This window comes from Microtus ochrogaster, chromosome 4, assembly GCF_000317375.1.
Source record: "Microtus ochrogaster isolate Prairie Vole_2 chromosome 4, MicOch1.0, whole genome shotgun sequence".
In the NCBI taxonomy this organism is placed as follows: Eukaryota; Metazoa; Chordata; class Mammalia; order Rodentia; family Cricetidae; genus Microtus; species Microtus ochrogaster.
In genome coordinates this window covers 53375603-53395155 of record NC_022011.1, presented here as the reverse complement: position 1 = coordinate 53395155, position 19553 = coordinate 53375603, and the positions used below count along the sequence as shown (strand labels likewise).

Below are 19553 nucleotides of genomic sequence, written 5' to 3'. Positions count from 1 at the left end.
TAATCACTGTATTTATTTGTTCTCATGCTAAAAATACTATCCCTTGGACTTTCTGTTCTATAAAACAGATGCAATGCCGCTCAGTTTCAGACAACTTGACACAAGTCTGGACACACCTTCGAAGAGGGATTCCCAACTGAGGAATTTCCTCCATCAGGTGAGCCTGTGGGCATGTCCACAGGGCACATTTTTTTTATTGTGAATTAAAGTAGGCAGGTCCAGTGTGAACAGTGCCTTCAGTAGGCAGGTGGGCCTGGAAGCAAGCCAGTAAGCAGCATTCCTCCACCGTCCCAGCTTCATTTCCTACTTCCTGCTTTGAGTTCTTGCTTTGACTTCCCTCAATGATGGGCTGTAAACTGTGAGCCAAATAACCCCTTTTCTCCCCACGTTGGTTTGGATCAGTGTTTTATCACAGTCACAGAAAATAACCAGAGCAGATGCATATGCACAAGGCAAAAAAAAATTTTCTTCTTTTCTTTTTCGTAAGGTTCTATTAGCGTTTAATTTGAATTGTGTGTGTGCGTGTACGTGTGCGCGTGCATGTGCACATGCATTAAGCTAGAATTACAGGTAGTTGTGAGCTGCCTGAAGTAGGTGCTAGAAAGCAAATTCCAGTCCTCTACAAAAATAATGTGTGCTCTTAACCATTGAGCCATCTCTCTAATCTCTATAAGGATATTATTCCGAATAGATGGAAACAAAAAGATTTTGATTCCTCAAGGTTCTTCAAATTGAGCATTGTTGTGAATGACATTTCTACTAGTCTAAAAATTAATTTAAAATGAGTTTCATAACAAACACAAAATATACTAGCTTTATCTAAACACATGAATCCATGGAGATGTTCAAACCCAGCTGACTGAAATAGCTTACCGGAGACAAGGATGATGAGGATCTTAGCGTTGGCAGCTAAGAGACCATGGAAGAATCTCAGAGTAGCTGGGATATCCTTTACATAATACAGCATCTAGGTGGGAGGGGAGAAAGGAATGAGATGTTTCTCTACGCTGCTTTGGACCACATAGTTTGTATGTTTGAACTACATACTCAGTGGAAGCTTTGATTTTTTTACACTAAGTAAATTTTTACCAGGAAAAAATCTTTAAATGTTTAAAGGTCAGAGAGTTAGAATAATAAGACATTTAGGGAAGGGCAAATATGCCATCTGCCCACCTATAGGCAAATAGCTTTTGTTGCTTTTTTCCTCCACTCCTGGGGATAGAACTTAGGGCCTTGCATATAGCAGGCATGCACTTTGCACCCACGCTTCATCCTCAGTCAGCAAAACATCTTTAAACTTACTCTCATCTTTCCGTAACACAGACCTTACACACCTGTAACTAAAGGTGTTTCAAATTTATTTTTGCAAGTGGAAAACGGAACTGTGCCTTTTCTCGTTTTGTGAGTTTTGCACTTATATGAGAAAATGGTGTTAGCAAAAAGAAAGCAAACCCCGTTTCTAGAATATTACTTTAAAATCCAGCCTTTGGACAAGATTCTCCATAACCTCACATACACATTTTCTTTTTCTTAATCACATGCACACACACACACACACACACACACACAAAGTGACAAGCTATGACATGGACAGAATCTCTAGGACAGGGGAATATACAAAGCATAAAATTATGGTTATCATCACAGGATATTAGGGACTAGCCAAACAAGTTTTAATAATTCTAGACCATTCCTAGTCAAGTGCAGCTTATTCTAGCCTTAACGACATGTATCCTTTAGCCACTATAGAATCTACCTAACAGAAACCTTTTATATCTCATGCTTATCTCTCTTGGACAAGAATTCACTTTTCATGTGGTATGACCATAATAGAATTCATAGAAAAATAAGGGTCAAATAATTTAGCTATTACTTTTCCCACAAGAATGAATGAAATAAAATGACCCTTCATATGGCCCATAAACTTCAGGAGCCATGATTCAAGTCTCTCCATGTAGTTTACCGTAGACACCTGGATCACCAAATTCATGGCTACTGGTCACAACAGATGTTTTATCTAAAACACACTGGGATTTTTAGGTTGACAGTAAATGCCAAACTGAAAGCAAGTCATCAGAATGTTTGGATAAATATACTATAAATAGCAATGAAGAGACATAACCTAGACACATGTAAAGTACATAAGAAGGGAAAGAGAATAGACTTTTGCTTTAAGAAAGAAAACATTTCAGGTCAAATGTGAAAGTTCTAAAAGAAATATGTAAATCTCCAGGTCTATAGCACTGTACACTAGGGAGAAGAGTAGGCTATAAGGCTGAAGCAGAAGAAATAGCTTTTGATAAGCAGTGAAGAGACACAGGTACAAAGTGCACAGGTACTGGGTTGTAAATTCAGAGGGTGTGGTGGTTTCCGACAAGAATGGCCCCATAGACTGATAGGTTTGAATGCCTAGGGAGTGGCAATATTTGTTCCAGTAGATATGGTCCTGTTGGAGGAAATGTCACTGGTGCTGGGCTTTAAGGCCAAGTGTCTTTCTGCTGCCTGAGGATCCAGATATAGAACTATCAAGCTATTTCTCTCCACCATGTCTGCTTGCATGCCACCATGCTTCCCACCATGATAATGGACCAAACCTCTGAAACTGACAGCTAGCCCCAGTTAAATGCTCCCCTTTATAGAAGTTATAATAGTCATGGTGTCTTTTCACAGCAAGTGAACGCTGACTAAAACAGAAGTTGGTACCAGGAAATGGGTAATGCTATGACAGGACTGACCATGCTGCTTGTTGAAAGAATGTGAACTCAGGGACTCTGGATTAGGAAAGCAGTTGAATGCTTTAGCATGATTTAATGGGCCAAACTAGTAGAAGCATGGAAGACAGTGGTACTGAAATCAATGTAGATTATGAGAGCTCAGGTCAAGAAGCTTAAGAGGAGATGAATATTAACAATTGGCCAAGAGACTGTTCTTGTGATATGTTTGGTAATAAATGTGGCTGTTTTCTACATACGACCAAATAATCTGTCCGAGGCTAAATTGAAGTGTTTTGGATTAACAGCATTGGCAGAGGAGATTTCAAGACAACCTGGTGTTGATCAATTAGGAGTGACTGACTGGTCAGGGCAGGTTGCAGGACAAGTAAGGGGAAGAAGACTAGGAAACAGTTTCCTGAAGATGGAAAACACATCTAGAGAAATATCATATGATTTCTGGACATGCTAAATACCTTTGACAGATAAAAGATTTGTTTTCTAAGAAATTAAAAGCTTGGACTGCTTAAATACGTTGACTTTAGACTCAACATTTTCTTTGGCTTCTTATTATTGTACGTCTTTGAAAGTCACTGTGATTATGGACCACAAGAAGAAAGAGTTCTGTTGTCAATTAAGTGCTCTACACAAACTAAAAGCATTGCCTAATACTAACCAACCTCCAATACGGATATATTCTTTACTATCCAGAAGTTTCAGTGATGCCTAGAACTGACACCTCATGCCATGTATGCAATCATCATTGCTTATTAGTCCATTGCTGTTGAAACATGAAAATAAAGACCTCCTAAATGACTGGCTAATATGAGTAACACACTTGATCTAATATTATAAAACATGTCCCTTCTATTATATACATACTATCGAAGATGCCTACCAACAGAAAAACCGAGAGGATTCAGAAAAAAAGTCTGGAACATTTACATATATGCTGGTCATCTAAACCAAGAGAGCCATTGAAAACTCGCTAGAATATATAATCACTCTGCAGTTCTAAACAACTTTATCTGTCAAAGAGAGTCTCTGTATTTAACAACACCTTTTTAAGGCAGAAAGTGTTCGCCTCTAAAACTAGAAACCAAAAGGTTTCATTTTAAACATTAAAATAAAGTATATTTTATACGAAATTGTGAAAAATATCTTTTTGGCAGCATCTTATTATAAGACTATTTTTTACCTGAATCATATGAATAAAGTCCCACTTTTGAGGTTCTTCTTCCAACATCCGTTTTTGATATTCAGATGATGTCTCCTTGTGCCAAGCAAATTTTACATTCTCCATGTTTGATGTGTTGGCTACACGCTCTAAAATACCCAGAAAAAGTAGCTATTATCAATTTTAATTTAATTACATATGGAACCCATTTTTATTTAGAATTTTAATGCATTAAATATTATAGGACCATGATAACTAACTTGGTTTCCAGCTTGACTACTTCTGGAATCAACTAACACCCAAGAAGCTAGGCACACCTGTGGGGGGGGGGTGAAGATCAGCCCTAGATTTGAACCATTTGATGTCAGAAGACATCAACCTATGGGCCATTCATTCTGGTGGCAGTTCACATAAATAGATGTGAAAAAGGGAGCTTTTTTTCTTTCTGCCTCTTTTGTCTTCACTCCTGCTTCTAAGGAATTCTTTTACTTTTATAGCTTTATAAGTATTATAACATATTTTGTTGGGATTCCAGCACAGACTGAAGACCAGCTGAGCCACTCAATCTTATGAACTGAACAACTATTGAATTATTGGCCTTTGCATCCAGAAGTCATTGTTGAACTAGCAAGACCACAGCCTGTTGGTTCTGTTCTATTAGAGACCCTAATACAAGGAGAACAAAAAATAAAAGGCACATATTTTTCTTTATTATCTAGCTCAGAAAATCAGAAGGTTTGTCCAGATATTTGTTTTCTAGTACTTGACAAAATTGGAGGAAAAAGAAGTAAATTTGAAAATATAGTTAAATATAGGCTATACTATCTTAGTATAAAGATTAAACAAACTGCAGAATTTTATGAATAGAAACTTAATATAAAACGGATTAATACATGAAGTCAATAAAGGAATTCAAGTATTCACTCTTGATAGTTTCAAGTGTTTATTCTTGCCTGCCAAGAATTAATTAGGTTTTTCTCCAAATAAACTTATCAAATACATAGTAGTCAGTGTGCTATTAACCAATTGAAGCACACAAAAGAAACCCACAAGCAAACAAACAAAACGGGAAGATAAACCTCTGGAGGTAGAAGTTAGTACATACCTTTGTACTTGACAATTTGCTCAGCACTTGGCTCAACAACTTCATTACTGATACAGATTCCTGGGTATTGAGCCTGGACTTTGGAGAGAATCTGCAGGTCAATCTCACCTAGAAGAGAAATAAATAGAGCAGGTTACACTGAATGCAGTAATTAAGAACAACTTGGACTGATTTACTTTCTGACTTACATTTAAAAAGGCTTGCAAGAAGATTAACACTCAACTGTTGCATTGCCTAAATATCCCTGAAGCACAAACATTATATTCAGAGTAGAAATAATAATTTGATATAAAGAGGGGTGTGAATAAAGATCATTTATTAATTCTTTCATTCACACAATCTTCATTCATATGTCTACTGTTGTGCTTTGACTTACAAAGTTGTCACAAACTAGAGAAGCAATCAGTAAGTTTTGTTGTAGTCAAGTACAATTTTAATTATTTATCATTTGAAAGACATACTTAACCCAAAGTTGTTAAAATGAGGTAAACACAATTTAGAACTAATAACTAATCTAGTCCAGAAGAACACTTAAAAACTTTTTAAAGTAAAAAGGTAAGTCATGTACATACATACAGAATACAACAACATGTCAGATATTTCTTTTTTAACGTGCATCTTTCTCAGCAAAATGAAAAGAGATAGTTCAAATCTTCCCTTGTACTGTAGGTTTGATGGGGCTGGAGAGATGGTGCATCCGTTAAGATCCTTTGCACTGGTTTTTCAGGCTCTAAAATTTAGCCTGACATTCTGTAGTGTTCAATGTACAGAATTAAATTTGTTAGGCAAATACAAGTGTGTGCTTCTTCTTGAGGCTCCACACAGCCAGCGTCTGTACTGGATGCTGGACTCAGACTCCTCTATGTCTCTAGCTACAGACTGCAGACCAGTCATTGCCATCACCACGTGAATGGACCTGCTATTTCTTTACATATGAATCCTGGCAATTCTCTTACTAGGACACTTTCACTAGTATGCCTTTACATCACAAGCCTGCAAAAACTGAAACTTTAACAAAATGGGTCCAGATTGATTAGGGTTCTTTTTTATATTCACATGTCTACCCTAAAGCGGGTAAAACTGGGTGTGGAACAGCTAATATTAACAAGTGTTCAATTTTATGACACTATTTACATCCCCATATTGATGACCTTTTTAACACTAGAACAACTGCTAAAGGTAACTGAGCTCAAAGAGAAGAAAAATTCCCCCAACCTACTTTTTTGTTGTTGTTTTCCTAATGGCCGCTTATAAATTATTCCTTGTTAGAAACAGCTCTAGGAATCTACAAACAAAGCTTGCAGATCGTTTCTGCCCATGCACTTGCCTCTCCCTTCTTTTTCCTGCCTTGGAAGCCCAAAACTACTTCCTTCCTTTGTTCTCTCATGTCCTCATGAATCTATTGTCCTTTGTTGAAGTTTCTTTACACACAGAAATATCAAGTCACTGCTTTGAGCTACTTCTCAATGGAGGTTTCTCTTCTCTTATTAATCTGTCTTTCTCTATGAGGGTCCACACAGCTAAGAACTCAAGGGAGGTAAAGGAAGGCAATATTTACATTCCCTACAATGCAGTATCACATAAAATACACAACAGTATTTTTTTTTTAAAAATGTACAAATGGGCAATGGGACACTTCTCACACATCAAATGCAATAAATTATTACAACACCTTACAAAGTTCTGCAGGGCCAACGATGAAAGTACAAAGGCTAAGTTATAACCAATAAGGAAGCGAGCAAGCATGCAGAGGGGTGCAGGGAACACTGTGGAAGAGAAGACCCTTGGCACAACCTATGTTTTAATGTTAACTCTCTTCTGGGTTTTAAACCGCGAAACTAGAAGTCCGACATTATTCTGAAGAACTGGTAGGATTCTACCTGATGCTTATGGCTGAGATTCCCTTTAATAAACAGAATTACTAAAGGCAATTAAGGCTTTAAGGAAAATTAGACTTGAGTTTGTATTTCAGCCCTCAACTCTGCCACCTCCTACTGGATGATAAATATCTTTTTTTTTAATTTATTTATTTATTAAGGATTTCTGCCTCCTCCCCGCCACCGCCTCCCATTTCCCTCCCCCTCCCCCGATCAAGTCCCTCTCCCTCATCAGCTTGAAGAGCAATCAGGGTTCCCTGACCTGTGGGAAGTCCAAGGACCGCCCACCTCCATCCAGGTTTAGTAAGTTGAGCATCCAAACTGCCTAGGCTCCCCCAAAGCCAGTATGTGCAGTAGGATCAAAAACCCACTGCCCTTGTTCTTGAGTTCTCAATAGTCCTCATTGTCCACTATGTTCAGCAAGTCCGGTTTTATGCTTTTTTCAGACCCAAGCCAGCTGGCCTTGGTGAATTCCGGATAGAACATCCTCATTGTCTCAGTGTGTCTTAAACCCTTGAAGATCACAGGCATCTGACCACGAGCTTCTTCAATTTGAGATGAAGCCCCCCAAGAGATGTCAGAAGAGTAGTAACACCTGGCAAGTGTCGGGTCACGTTCTCACCGAATGACAAACCTCTAAGAGTTCAACTCCCTGTCATTTCTCTTCTGAAAATAAAGTGCGCAGACAACCACTACAGAATATAAAGAAGGAGAAAACATCTAAGAATGTCTTGGTTACTAGTCAAGATGCTGAGGTACCAGGATCATGAGTTCAGGACCAGACTGAACTACAGAATGACATCTCATCCAAAATGAAAACAGAAACAAAGAAAAAACTCAAGATAGCAACTGCATCGAAAAAATCTGAAAAGCTGCCTGTTGAAATAGGAGCGGCGGGGCTGAGTCCCCAGCGCCCCAGCCGCTTGGCTAGCTTATGCCCCAAAATAATTACACAGAAACTATATTCTTTTAATCACTGCTTGGCCCATTTCTATCTAGCCTCTTCTAGGCTAACTCTCGCACCTGGACTAGCCCATCTCTAATAATCTGCTGTAGCCCACAAGGTGGCTTACCAGGGAGATTCTAGCCTGCGTCCATCCTGGGTCGGAGCTTCATCGCGTGTGCCTCAGAGAGCAGAGCTCTCGCCTCTGCCCGCAAGAGTGGAGCATCGTGTCTCTCTGAGGCCTCTGCCCCCGAGAGGAGAGCTGTCGAGTCTCTGAGCTCACTTCCTCTTCCTCCCAGCATTCTGTTCTGTTTACTCCTCCCACCTATGTTTTAACCTATCAGGGCAAGCAGCTTCTTTATTTAATTAACCAATGACCTTCCTCCATCAGCTGCCTTGCTATAACAAGTCCACAAGCATATTTGTTGATCTTCTATCTCATATTTCATATCCACAAATTAGGCCCAATATAGCCTATGTTAAAGGATTACTATAAATATTACAATATATAAAGATAAATGTTTATACTTAAATATATACAATAGTTATTGAATAACTTATAGCTATTATATATTAATTCAATAATTTAACATTTTTAAGACTTATTTGTTTGCATTTCAAAGTATATAATCTTTTTAATTTTTAAAATTAGTTTGTGTATGTGTGTGTGTGCCTGTCTGTATATCTATGAAGCATATATATACCATGTCCTCAGAGGCCAAAATAGGACATTGGATCCCGTGGGACTGGAGATACTGATGATTGTGAGCTTCCATGTGGGTGCTAGGAATCCAGCCAAATCAGCTGGAAGAGCAGCAGTGGTTCATAGCCACTAAACCAACACTACATCTCATAAATAGTCTTTCAATTTACAAATGATAGTACTTTTGTCTGCACTTTGCAAATTATCACATTTTACTCTTTCAATGTAGTAATAGGAGTGGCGGGGCTGCGTCCCCAGCACCCCAGCCACCTCGCTAGCTTATGCCCCAAAATAACAACACACAAATTGTATTCATTTAAACACTGCTTGGCCCATTAGCTCTAGCCATTACTGGCTAATCCTGGTATCCCGATCAACCCATTTCTAATAAACTGTATAGCACCGGTCTTACCGGGAAGATTCTGGTCTACGTCCATCCTGGGTTGGAGCTTCATCAATTGTGTCTGCCTCAGAGAGCAGAGCTATTGCGTCTGCCTGGGAGAGGGGAGCATGGCGTCTCTGCTCCAGAGAGCAGAGGTGTCGAGTCTGAGCTCACTTCCTCTTCCTCCCAGCATTCTGTTCTGTTTACTCCACTCACCTATGTTCTAACCTATCAAGGCAAGCAGTTTCATTATTTAATTAACCAATGACCTTCCTTCATCATTTCAACACTTATTAAATGATCTCAATGAATCCTGTCCGCTCTGCTTTTACAATAGCTCCAATGTCATGTACCCCTGTGTTTCATCTCCAATGTCCTATACCCCTGTGTTCCATCTCTAATGCCCTGTACCCCGTGTTCCATCATCTCTTTCCTTCACATAATATAATAACTGCTATTTTGCCATATATTAATAATTCAAAATTTAGCCATTTTAAGTTACAAGTAGTTAAGACCTTGACTAAAGTTTCAGTGCATATCTAGAAGACCACGGAAGAAGAAAAAAAAATATTATCTAAATGTATTAAATGGAAAAAAAAAGTTAAATTTTTTACATTTTCAACAGAACCAAACACTGTGACAGCCCTGTGAATGGAAAGCCAATTTCCTAGAAGGGTACACACAAAGCCATAGAATTTTAGACTATAAGTAATTCTAATGGCCCACACATTCAAAATACTAGTGCTTACGCCCTTTTCTAACACATCTAGAACTAACAGTCCATTAACTAGCTCTTGTAGACCACGCTGGCCTCAAACTCACAGGGATCTTTCTGCCTCTGCCTTCTGAGTACTGGAATTAGAGGCATGTGCCACCACCGCCCCACTGGCAAATTCTTATGGTAAACTGAAACTTCACTCTCTTGGGCTTTCAATTTCTGAGAACAAATATTTTGTTCGTCTTTCAACATGAACTATCTGAAGACAGCAATAAGTACATTCAACTTAATTTCTCTTGCTCTCTCACCCCCAAGTCTCTGTTTTCCATCATTCTCAATTTATTGGTCCTGATAGCTAAACATTAACCTTTGCTTCCTGCCGTCTCCTAGTAAAGGAAGAAACGGAAGTAATACACTGATGTTACAAAGGATTTACCAATAAACTTGCTTTAAAAACTAAGTTATACAAAAGTAAAATTTAGCTAAAAGAGCATGCCTCTGCTAGGCAGTTTAAGAGGTCACAACCTTGGCCAGCAGCCACTAATTAGGTCCTATGCGTCTTTTAGAAAAAAAACTATTACACCAGGCAGGCAGGCATGATGACCCTGGTTAACAGGCATTCAGGAAAAGCAACCACGCTCTGTCTAAAGATAACTATACCAGTATTATTAAATTGTAAATCCACCCATGTATTCAAACAACCAAACTTTGGAGTTTCTATCTCTCTAAAACAATTGCCCAAAGGGTAACCTAGCACCATGAGCCTGTACAATCTAGGGTTTCTTCTGCTCAGGGCTGGTCCCCTGTTGCTGCATTAGTCGGAACAGGTCACACACTATTATTCCTCGAAAGGCACAGGGCCACCATTACACTGCTTTCTAAGCTTAAAAGACACTCAATCATTTGTCCCCACTCTGATTATATTTGTCCTGCCGCTAGCCTAAATTACGAGATGTGCCGGCCCACTGGCTTACCTAACAGCTGGAACCAATCAACATCTGTGTTCTCTTAACATTTTATTTGAGAAAGGAGCTGAAAATAAGAATCTGCTAGGATCATATTTTCTCTTTTGCAACCTTATAACAAATGTACTTTTTATTTCACGTGCATTGGTGTCTTGCCTGCATGTATGTCTGTGTGAAGGTGTCAAATCCCTTAGAACTGGAGTTGTAGACAGTGATGATCTGTGATGTGGGTGCTGGGAATTGAACATAGGTCCTGTGGAAGAGCAGCCAGTGCTCTTAACAGCTGAGCCATCTCTCCAGCCCCAAGGATCATATTTTTAAATATTTGGCCATTTATAAATTTCATTATTATCAAGTTAATAATTTTATATCCATTTTGTTGGACCCTGAGCTTTCTTCTACCTAATAATGCTCAAGTTACTTATTTGTAAAATGAGAGTGAATTAAAAGTTTTCCCATTTTTTATCCTGTATAGAAATACTGGTGTCTACGTGTTTCATAACAAAAATTCATTTAACCCAAGTGCTCTCAACTGATAACAGTTAAAATTACTACCAAAATATTATGAAACAGTTCATACCATCTGCACATAACAGAATAGGTTAATGGGAATTCAAATAAAAAGCTGGATAGGATTAGATTATTGAATTTAGTTCTGTCTAATTTTTGTATTACTCATGGTAAGTAGCAATTTATTTATGGAGTTTTTTAGTTTGTTTGCTTTGGGTATGTGTTGCTCAGTTGTGCTGGGAGAAACGGTGTCACTGTTATGAATGGAAAGAACTTGTTCACCAGAGGGACGTAGACGATCAGCTGGAGTTGCCTATGCGTCTGAGAACAGAACACACAGATGATGAAAGCAGAGTGCGGTCCAGTGAGCTAAGACTGCTGAGATGCTGTGAAGCATTGTGGGAACTGAACACAAAGTACAGATCAGGATCAAAGGCTGTACTTGCAAGAGATTAGAGTTTAGAGACTGATTCAGAAGTACAATCAAGCTCAAGGATGATATAAACCTCCTAACTGAAGACGGTAAAAATATGACAGGTCCTGATTCTCTAAGGCAAGGATATGAGTCCTCAATGGATGGCGCTTGCCTTTAGGTTGCCAGATGTATTCCCTAGCTGCAATATGAAAATCCAAATGACATGAAATACCGTTCATTCATAACAAGAGCACTTTGTCCAAGCAGCTATTAAATGTACTATTTGTTTATTTCATTTGGTTAATGAAAGCTAAGTAAAGAATTTGAATTTTTCTTCAAATTCTTCTTCAGTTTGTTAGGAAGAATGATCTTAAAGGTATTTCATATTCTCTCCAAGGTAGAGCCTGATATCACTACAATGTTCAGCCTCCAGTGAAAGAACTCAAAGTATTCTCCCCTTTATTTTGATGAATCCTATTAGCACCTAGGTGCATGTTAATGTAAACAGTCAGTGTATAGGCTAGATATTCTTTATAAGATAGCTCATAAGAATGTGGATACATAGATAGGCATAGTAGTGCCTGCCTTTAAACCCAGCACTCACTTGGGAGGCAGAGGCAGGCAGGTCTCTGAATTTCAGGCCAGCATGGTCTACAGAGTGAATTCCAGGACAGCCAGGGGTACACAGAGAAACCCTGTCTCTAAAAAACAAAAACAAACAAATAACACCAAAAAAAGAAAGTATGTGGATATATTTGTATTAGAAATTCAGTTAACTTTATATTAAAAGACAATTAACTAAAGGGTGATAGAGATCGTTTTTAATTATTGTTGTGTAGTGCTTTTCACATTCTCTGAGCGCATGTGACACTATGAAGTTACAGTCCTCCTACTTAGAGACTAACTAAACTCATACGCAAAGACACTGGAAATTATTCTACCAGTAAGTGAATTAACAGGGACACCCGTTGAATAATCCATCACCATTCCAACCCTTGTCCTTTAGTATCAGTAGGCAAAACCACAGTTTCATAGCTTAAACATTCTCTAGAGCATGATGAACAACAGTACCCTTCTTGATTTGTCTTTGCTACTCTCTCGGTCTGTGCGGTTAAAGATAACAGAGCAAATGGATTTTCAGGATTAGCCCTAATTACATTATAGCACACTGAATTTTATGAAAACAGGACAAGTAATGCCACCATAAACTAGCTATTCTTCTTCACTGAAGGGCTCTTGATTCCCTTTGTGTTCATATGGGCTCCAATCCATCTCATTCACGTGGCACCGTACATTTGTATTTAACAGAATCAAAGACACCAAGTAACGAGTGCCAGTATAGTTCCACTTGGTCGGCTGTATGTTTCCTGTTAACATATTAAGTCAAAGATATCTAATACCATAAAAATAAAGTTTTAAGACAAAACTTGTTATTTTAGTGTTTTGGAGACGAAAACCTTTGTCTTACAGGGGCGAATAGCATATGTTAAGCTCCTTATAAATGCTTTCTTATTATAATCCTATAGATAAGACACAGGGCTTCCATTTTACTGATGAGAAAAATCTCAGCTGACATTATAAGTCAAAGCTATACAATTCACTCGGGGTAGTTACCAATGATACCTTCATCAATCTGCTTTCCCAGAGTTAGGATTTTTCTCCTAGAATAAAAACTCTTCAGAATAATAAGACCAAGTGATGCTAATAAACCACAGAAAGGAAGTGCTTTGAATGATTAAAAACCACTTTTATAATTAATTCAGAAGAAGAGAGTAGCGAGGCCCAATTCATTTTAGAGAGCGTATACAATAATGTAAATTAACTACGATATTAAGTACATGAACAACTCCTTAAAGGGCTCAAGCGCAAGAGCTTCTGAAACTTCCTTCTACTATATGTATGTAAATAACTTTGGACAAGAAATAATCTTCAAAGTTATCCCAGTTTTTCCACTTATAAAAACAATAAGAAAATTTTATTTCTTATCTGTCCTACAAACTATAATGAAGGCTAATGCCTAAAGCCTATAATCTATTGTGGACAATTAATTAGAATTGAATGATGTTGTTAGTATTATAAGGTGATCTTTTACAAAAGTAAAACACAGTGGCTTTCTAGAGTATGAACAATGTGGCTATCAAATACCATGATGCCTACAACAGAATATTAAATTTTACATGTATTATTCATACCTGCACCTCCACCTATGCTCAGAATCTTAATTTCTGCTTTGGTTTCTCCAATCCTGAAAGGCAAGCAAACAAAGTTATAAAATTTAAGAAAAACATAAACGGTGCTTTGCCAATTCTTCCTGTCAAGTCCACTGACGAGCAAAGACTAAATCGATGATCGAACAAGAAGCCAACATGAAAGTGGCCAGTCAGGTCTGTGATTTTTTATTTTTATTGCTCTTTTTAGAGTATCTGAAAACATGGGCTCTGTTCCTTTCTTGAACTCGGGGACACAGAAACATTACTATAAACACCTCACATGTAAAACGTGGCATTTCTCTGGAGACTAGAACACAAGGACACATAGTTCTGTGGACCTCTGTGGACCTTTAACACTGATGATAGAAAGCCTGGGCCTGGGCCTGGGCAGGCACTTGGTAGTCTGTGCTACCTCTAAGTCTTTTTCCTCGTCTTTCCCCCTTTTTTTCCTTTAGTAAACAAATACTTATATGTTTTTGTTATGTGTTTATTGTATCCTTATCCTAGGAACCAACATTTCAAAAAACTGAGTAAGACAGTACTTTCAACTTAAAATCAGAGTGCATTGCCCCCATGGCATGGGGAGGGAATTCTTAGGGCTTCTTTCAGATGCAGTTTTAGGAAGGGTCAGGAAGAAGTCTGAGTGCACAATGGCTGCCCTGGATGAAGGGGCAAAGAGAAGGTTTTAAAAAGAGGCAGCAAGGTAGACTGACAAAAGTTTGCATTTAATTTATCAAGGTATTTTTTTAAAAAAAAAAATTAATTCAACAAATATCTGTAAAAGAAGAACTTAAGAAAAACATCCGGTTCAAGGATGAATTCCTGACAGTTATCATAGTAAGTTCAATATTCTAAAACTTTCAAAACTGAGTAAACAAAGCAAAAAAGACAAACCAAAAAACAAAAAAAAAATCGCACCTCAAGAATGTAGCAAAATTGAAGAAAACATGCAATTATTCAGCTACAAATAAGGTTGTACTTCCGGGTTCTAGAGCAATGCACGTGCAGACAAGCCCTCAGGCAGAAGTGCCTGAATGTTAAAGGGCTCATGAGACCCACGCGTGAGCATGTGTGGTTACATCCACGTATGACTCAGCTAAGACCTTGCGTGCATGTGCGAGCCCTGTCATCTGCGTATGACGCAGTCACGCCAACCCCTTGTGCGCATGCCCTAAGCAGCTTTTAAAAGCTGGACCACCATCTTTCTTTCTCTCTCTCTGCACACTGATTCCCCAAGCCAGTTCATGCCCCCGCTAATAAACTCCTAAGCGGGTTTGTTGCGAGTTTTGTGGTTCCTTCTCACTAGCTTCAGGTAATTTCAAAACATACCTTTTTAAAGTTACAGGAAAAAACAACTTTATACGAAACTAAAGATTTTGATATAGACAAAAAATTAGTTAAAGTAGCTACCTTTAGAGAGTGGAATTCATAGACAAAGTATTCGGGACAATAAATCACTCATTGTTTGCTGTTGTTATCTGCTTTTTAAAATCATTTGGATTTTTAAAATACAAACACATTTTATGTTTTTAAAAAATTATATTACAGATGCGATTGCCATACCCAACCTCTCACTTCAGCAAACTCTCCCTTAAAGACACAGGAGGTTTGGAAGCATTTTGTGGCACCACGCAGCTCTTAAAAATACTTCAAGCAAAAAGGTTCAGAGCTCCTGAAGCAGAATCTAATTTCAGGAGGAAAATATATTAAATATGTACTATTTTTCTTTTTCTCTTTCTTCCTTCCTTTCTTTCTTTTTCTTTTTTTCCTTTGTTTTCATTTTTTGAAACAGAGTCTCACATTTTGGCCCATCCTGATCTGGAACTCATGGCAACTATGTCTCCTAAATGCTGAAATTAAAGCATAAGCCCCATGTCTAGAAAAAATGCTTCCTTAATAATGACATTTGGAGTCAGATATTCATAACTGTCTATATTACCATCATAGCATGAATGTTGTTATGACAACAATCTCCTGAGTCACATATTCTACAGTCAACATTTCATCTAGACTGGACACATTCAAAAGACAGGGAAGGGTCATCGTGGCTTAAAACCCATTCATCTTCAGACTAAGCTGTGAGGATGAAGAAAATCAAGGATCTGGTTAAGCTAAGGGATGAGTGTGCATTCTCCAAACTGAAAAAGCATTGAGGAAGTAACCCATAACCTGTATTTTTAGGGATGAGTAGAAAGGACCAAAGAAGTAAATTATAATTTCAGATAAAATCTGCCTACTTTAATACTCCAAATTTTTTTAGCTTGAAAATGTCATACATATACATAATAGGTTTTGATCAAATTCACCCAGTGTTCCTTCTGAAGGGGCTAGCCTGTGCTAGTCTGTGGCTCTGGCAGGCTTGCCCTTCTCCCCAGTTCCCTCTGCCTTGCTAAAAACTATGAGATTGCGTTCCTAAAGCTGGCTCACGAGATCTACTCCCTTGTTTGGCCACTTCCTCCTCCTGAGGCTGACTACCAAGGTCCAGCTATCAAAGTATTGAAGTCCAGCAATCAAAAGCCCCCTTTGGTTCGCCTAATTAACATGCCCAATCAAAACATACCACCACATCCTAGCCCATTCTAACACAGGTCTCCCTTTGTACTCCCCGCAAAAATCACACCTGCAAGGTCATTTGCTGATGTTTTTCTGGCTGAGCAGCCACTTCAACTTTTCTTCTTAGCTCAATAAAGGAACTTTCTGTAGAAACGGGGGTTGGGGTATCATTTGTGCCTACTCTGGGGTCTCACAGGAAGCCTCCACTCTGTGGGGATCTCCTTTATCTTCCCCTCCAATTTCTCCTTTATCTTCCCACTGCTCCCAACTTCTTGTGCTGTTGATTGTAAATCCTAAATCCACTTATACTTAGTGGAACCTATGTGTGCTGTGGTGTAGAGTCCATGATTCAGATTTTATAGCATTTATCCTATTATACGTCAATTCACAAACCTTGTTAAGACAGAAAATACAGGGCTGGGGAAATGACTCAGCTGTTTAAGTGCTTGACAAGAGGAGGAGGAGGAGGAGAAGGAAAAGAGAAGAAAAAGAAGCACAGAATTCTAGATTTGTCCCACAAATCTGCTCTGGTTTAGCAGAGGAGCTATCACAGGACACTAACTCCACAGAGAAATTCAGAGAGCAAAAGATGCAATACCAGATTTCTTTGTTGTTTGTAAATGAGGTCCACAGTCAGTCGTTTCTTAACTAGTTTTCCACAGTTACTTCTTAAAACAGAAGGAGTCAAAACGATTTATTCCCCAGATCGGTGACTTGATTATCTTTAGCCTGTGGAATCTGTTACCTCAATAAGGCTTATCAGCTTTGGGACAAATTGAACACATTAATCAAAAATAAATGATAAATAAGGCGGTCTGTGAGAAGGACAGAAACCAGCTTCTGATAATGGTAAAATCATTCTGTTTTAAGATCATATTGATAACATTAACTTGAAAGGAAACGACAGCTTTTGGGAGAATGATTATAATTACAGACAAAGGAAATGAATTTAAATCAGTATTATTTGAATCGAGAAGCACTAATTCTATGCCCTGGGGCAAGCAATATTTCACAATTTACCTATATTTGATTCTAAGGACAAGAAAAGCAGAATCTCTTTGGGACTCTTTTTTTTTTAACATAAAATTTGAAAGGAGGTTAGAAAAAAAAATCTGAAGTTAATGATTTGTATCTCTCTTTTTTTTTTTTTTTTAAACCCAAATACAGTTGGGCTTGTGCCTGTGAAGCCTTCAAATGGTTAACGCTTATCCTGTGGCCACCAGCTCCACAGCACAAATCAGTCTCCCGGTATGTAAAGCAAACACAGAGCTGCATAGCAAGGCCACTCGGTTTACGTAGAGCCGGCAGCAGCAGGCAGCTGTGATCAGCTCTGACTCTAATTCCGGGGTTTCCTCCACTTCTGCCTACCCCTTGGGCTGGGTTCCAGCTATCTTTGGCCCACAGGTTAGCCCCCTGACAGAAATGCCTTTTTGTTACCTTGCTATTATGCCTGGCAGCTTCTTGTCCATGAATTCCTGCATGCATTGGTGTTCCGTGGAATTATTTAGAAACCTCCGGAAAGATTCCACGTATCTGCTGTGGTCAGAGAACAAGCTCCTCATGCAAGATGCCATATTGGGTTCCCTAAATAAAGACAGGGAGGGGGAGCTACGTTTAACTTCCTCTCCTAGTTCCTCGTTCCTAGTTCCTTTCTTTTCCCTCTTTCCCTCCCCTCCCCCAACTAGTTTCAATAATCCAGCCGTTCCCCAAGCCCGAGCAAATAAGGGCAAAAATAATACATGAATAAGAAATCAATTACAGCACTTAAACCTGCTTTGCATTTGACATGCACCCGACTAGCAAGCAGAGCTCAATGAGGTAGGAGGCTTTCTGTGGGTGCTTTACCCCTGCACAGCTGAGCGAGGCAGTAAAGCAGCCAAGGTCCAGAAAGGCTGTGAAAGCATTCCAATCACTTCCTGTTTTTTCAGCAGCTGTCACAAGTAAGTTCCAACTCGGAAAGAGAGCTGTGTTTTCTTTTCTTTTTTTAGGCAAAACACTACACTGACCAGGATTGCTACAAGACCACAGTTGCGAGAATCTAGGGCAACCAGCTGGCCCTGTGTGTCTGTTGTCCAAGAATTCCCTGCCTTCATGTGTCTTGACTTTTGAATCTTAAGCTCAACGGTTGATGTGTTGCAGTCAAATCCGAATTCTTTTTTTTTAAGTCAAGGAGGAGCGTGAGCACTTTCAGCTAAAGTTAAAGTAGCCTGAAGCTTTCCATATTCCCATAAAAGGATTAGCATGCTTATTCCTAATTTCTGAGCCTCTTGAAGCTGAAAACTTCACCACAGGTATTTAGCTCTCTGCTAAGTCCCACTTTCATCTCTAGGTGGTCCTTAGCTAAGAAAGACAGGAGCAGAGGCATAACTGCTTTCCAGGCAAGTCTCAAGTAGGCTTTTGTTACTTTAAAGGGTTAAAAAAATGTGGTCGTGCATTGACACTAGCGCCTACAGGGTTGAGGTTGAGTCTTCCCACTGGTGAGGTTCTGTGCAGGTTACATGTTCTCCGTCTTTTTCCCAGCAGGTAGATCTAAGCGGTACTAATAGCAGACCTAATTCCACTGAGTTCTGATGCATCAGAAGTAGCGTAACTCTTTCAAAACCTAGTTTAAGGATTACTTTTTGCTGTTCCTCCAGGGGTTTCCGCCCTGGACTCATTAGGAGTCTGAGATTCTAAGAGGTGGAATACTTCTTCCCTCAAAGCATGACAGAGGAATGGGGAAGGCCTGGGGAATGTTTGAAGGGTGGTAAGCCACAACTCCCATCCATGCGTTCATAAAAGTCTTAATATTCAATCCAAACTGTATGGGTAGAAGCCTCACCGTAGCCACTGGCATCTGGATGTTTGGGTAGAAGCGTCACCCCAGCCACTGGCATCCATATATCCAAAGAACCTGGAATGTTCTGGTGGAAGTTCCATACCAAGCTCCTTCTTCTGGATATTTCCTCAGTCCAGACAGCCAGCCAACCGATGACCCCTCCCCAGAGATGCAAAAGACCACCCCCACAGGGTATTTAAATAGCACCCCAGAGAACAAATACATTGTTTTCCAGTCTTCCATCCAAGGAGCTGGGAAGTCATCAGGGAGCATTGGTATCCATTAAACCTGGGCTTTTTCTAATTCAGTTTGATTTGGTCTGATCTGAATTATTGCCTCGGTGGAGAGGCTTATGGGGTGCAGAAACTTTTCACAGACCTTGGACAGCCTAGATGGCACTCCCATCACAGTATGCTAAACTAAAGAAACCACATAAAAATAATCTCAAAAAAAAATACTAAATTCA

The 19553-nt window shown here is 39.1% G+C and overlaps 1 protein-coding gene across 3 annotated transcripts in view; it reads right to left on the bottom strand.

Moving 5' to 3' along the window:
* The window catches only part of Hnmt (histamine N-methyltransferase), a 23065-nt gene extending 4913 nt beyond the window's left edge, over positions 1-18152 (bottom strand). Inside the window, exons 1-6 of one of the 3 annotated variants that reach the window (XM_005346376.3) lie at positions 18115-18152; positions 17707-17853; positions 13699-13751; positions 4994-5101; positions 3910-4037; positions 874-967 (exon numbers count right to left, since the gene is read on the bottom strand). In XM_005346376.3, the coding sequence (XP_005346433.2) occupies positions 874-967; positions 3910-4037; positions 4994-5101; positions 13699-13751; positions 17707-17843 (520 nt within the window). In that variant the 5' untranslated portion in view covers positions 17844-17853; positions 18115-18152. Of the gene's footprint in view, positions 1-873; positions 968-3909; positions 4038-4993; positions 5102-13698; positions 13752-17706; positions 17854-18028; positions 18071-18114 lie in introns of those variants that run through there. The other 2 variants (XM_013355292.2, XM_026778887.1) reach the window with 2 other exon arrangements.
* Positions 18153-19553: the final 1401 nt, after the last annotated feature.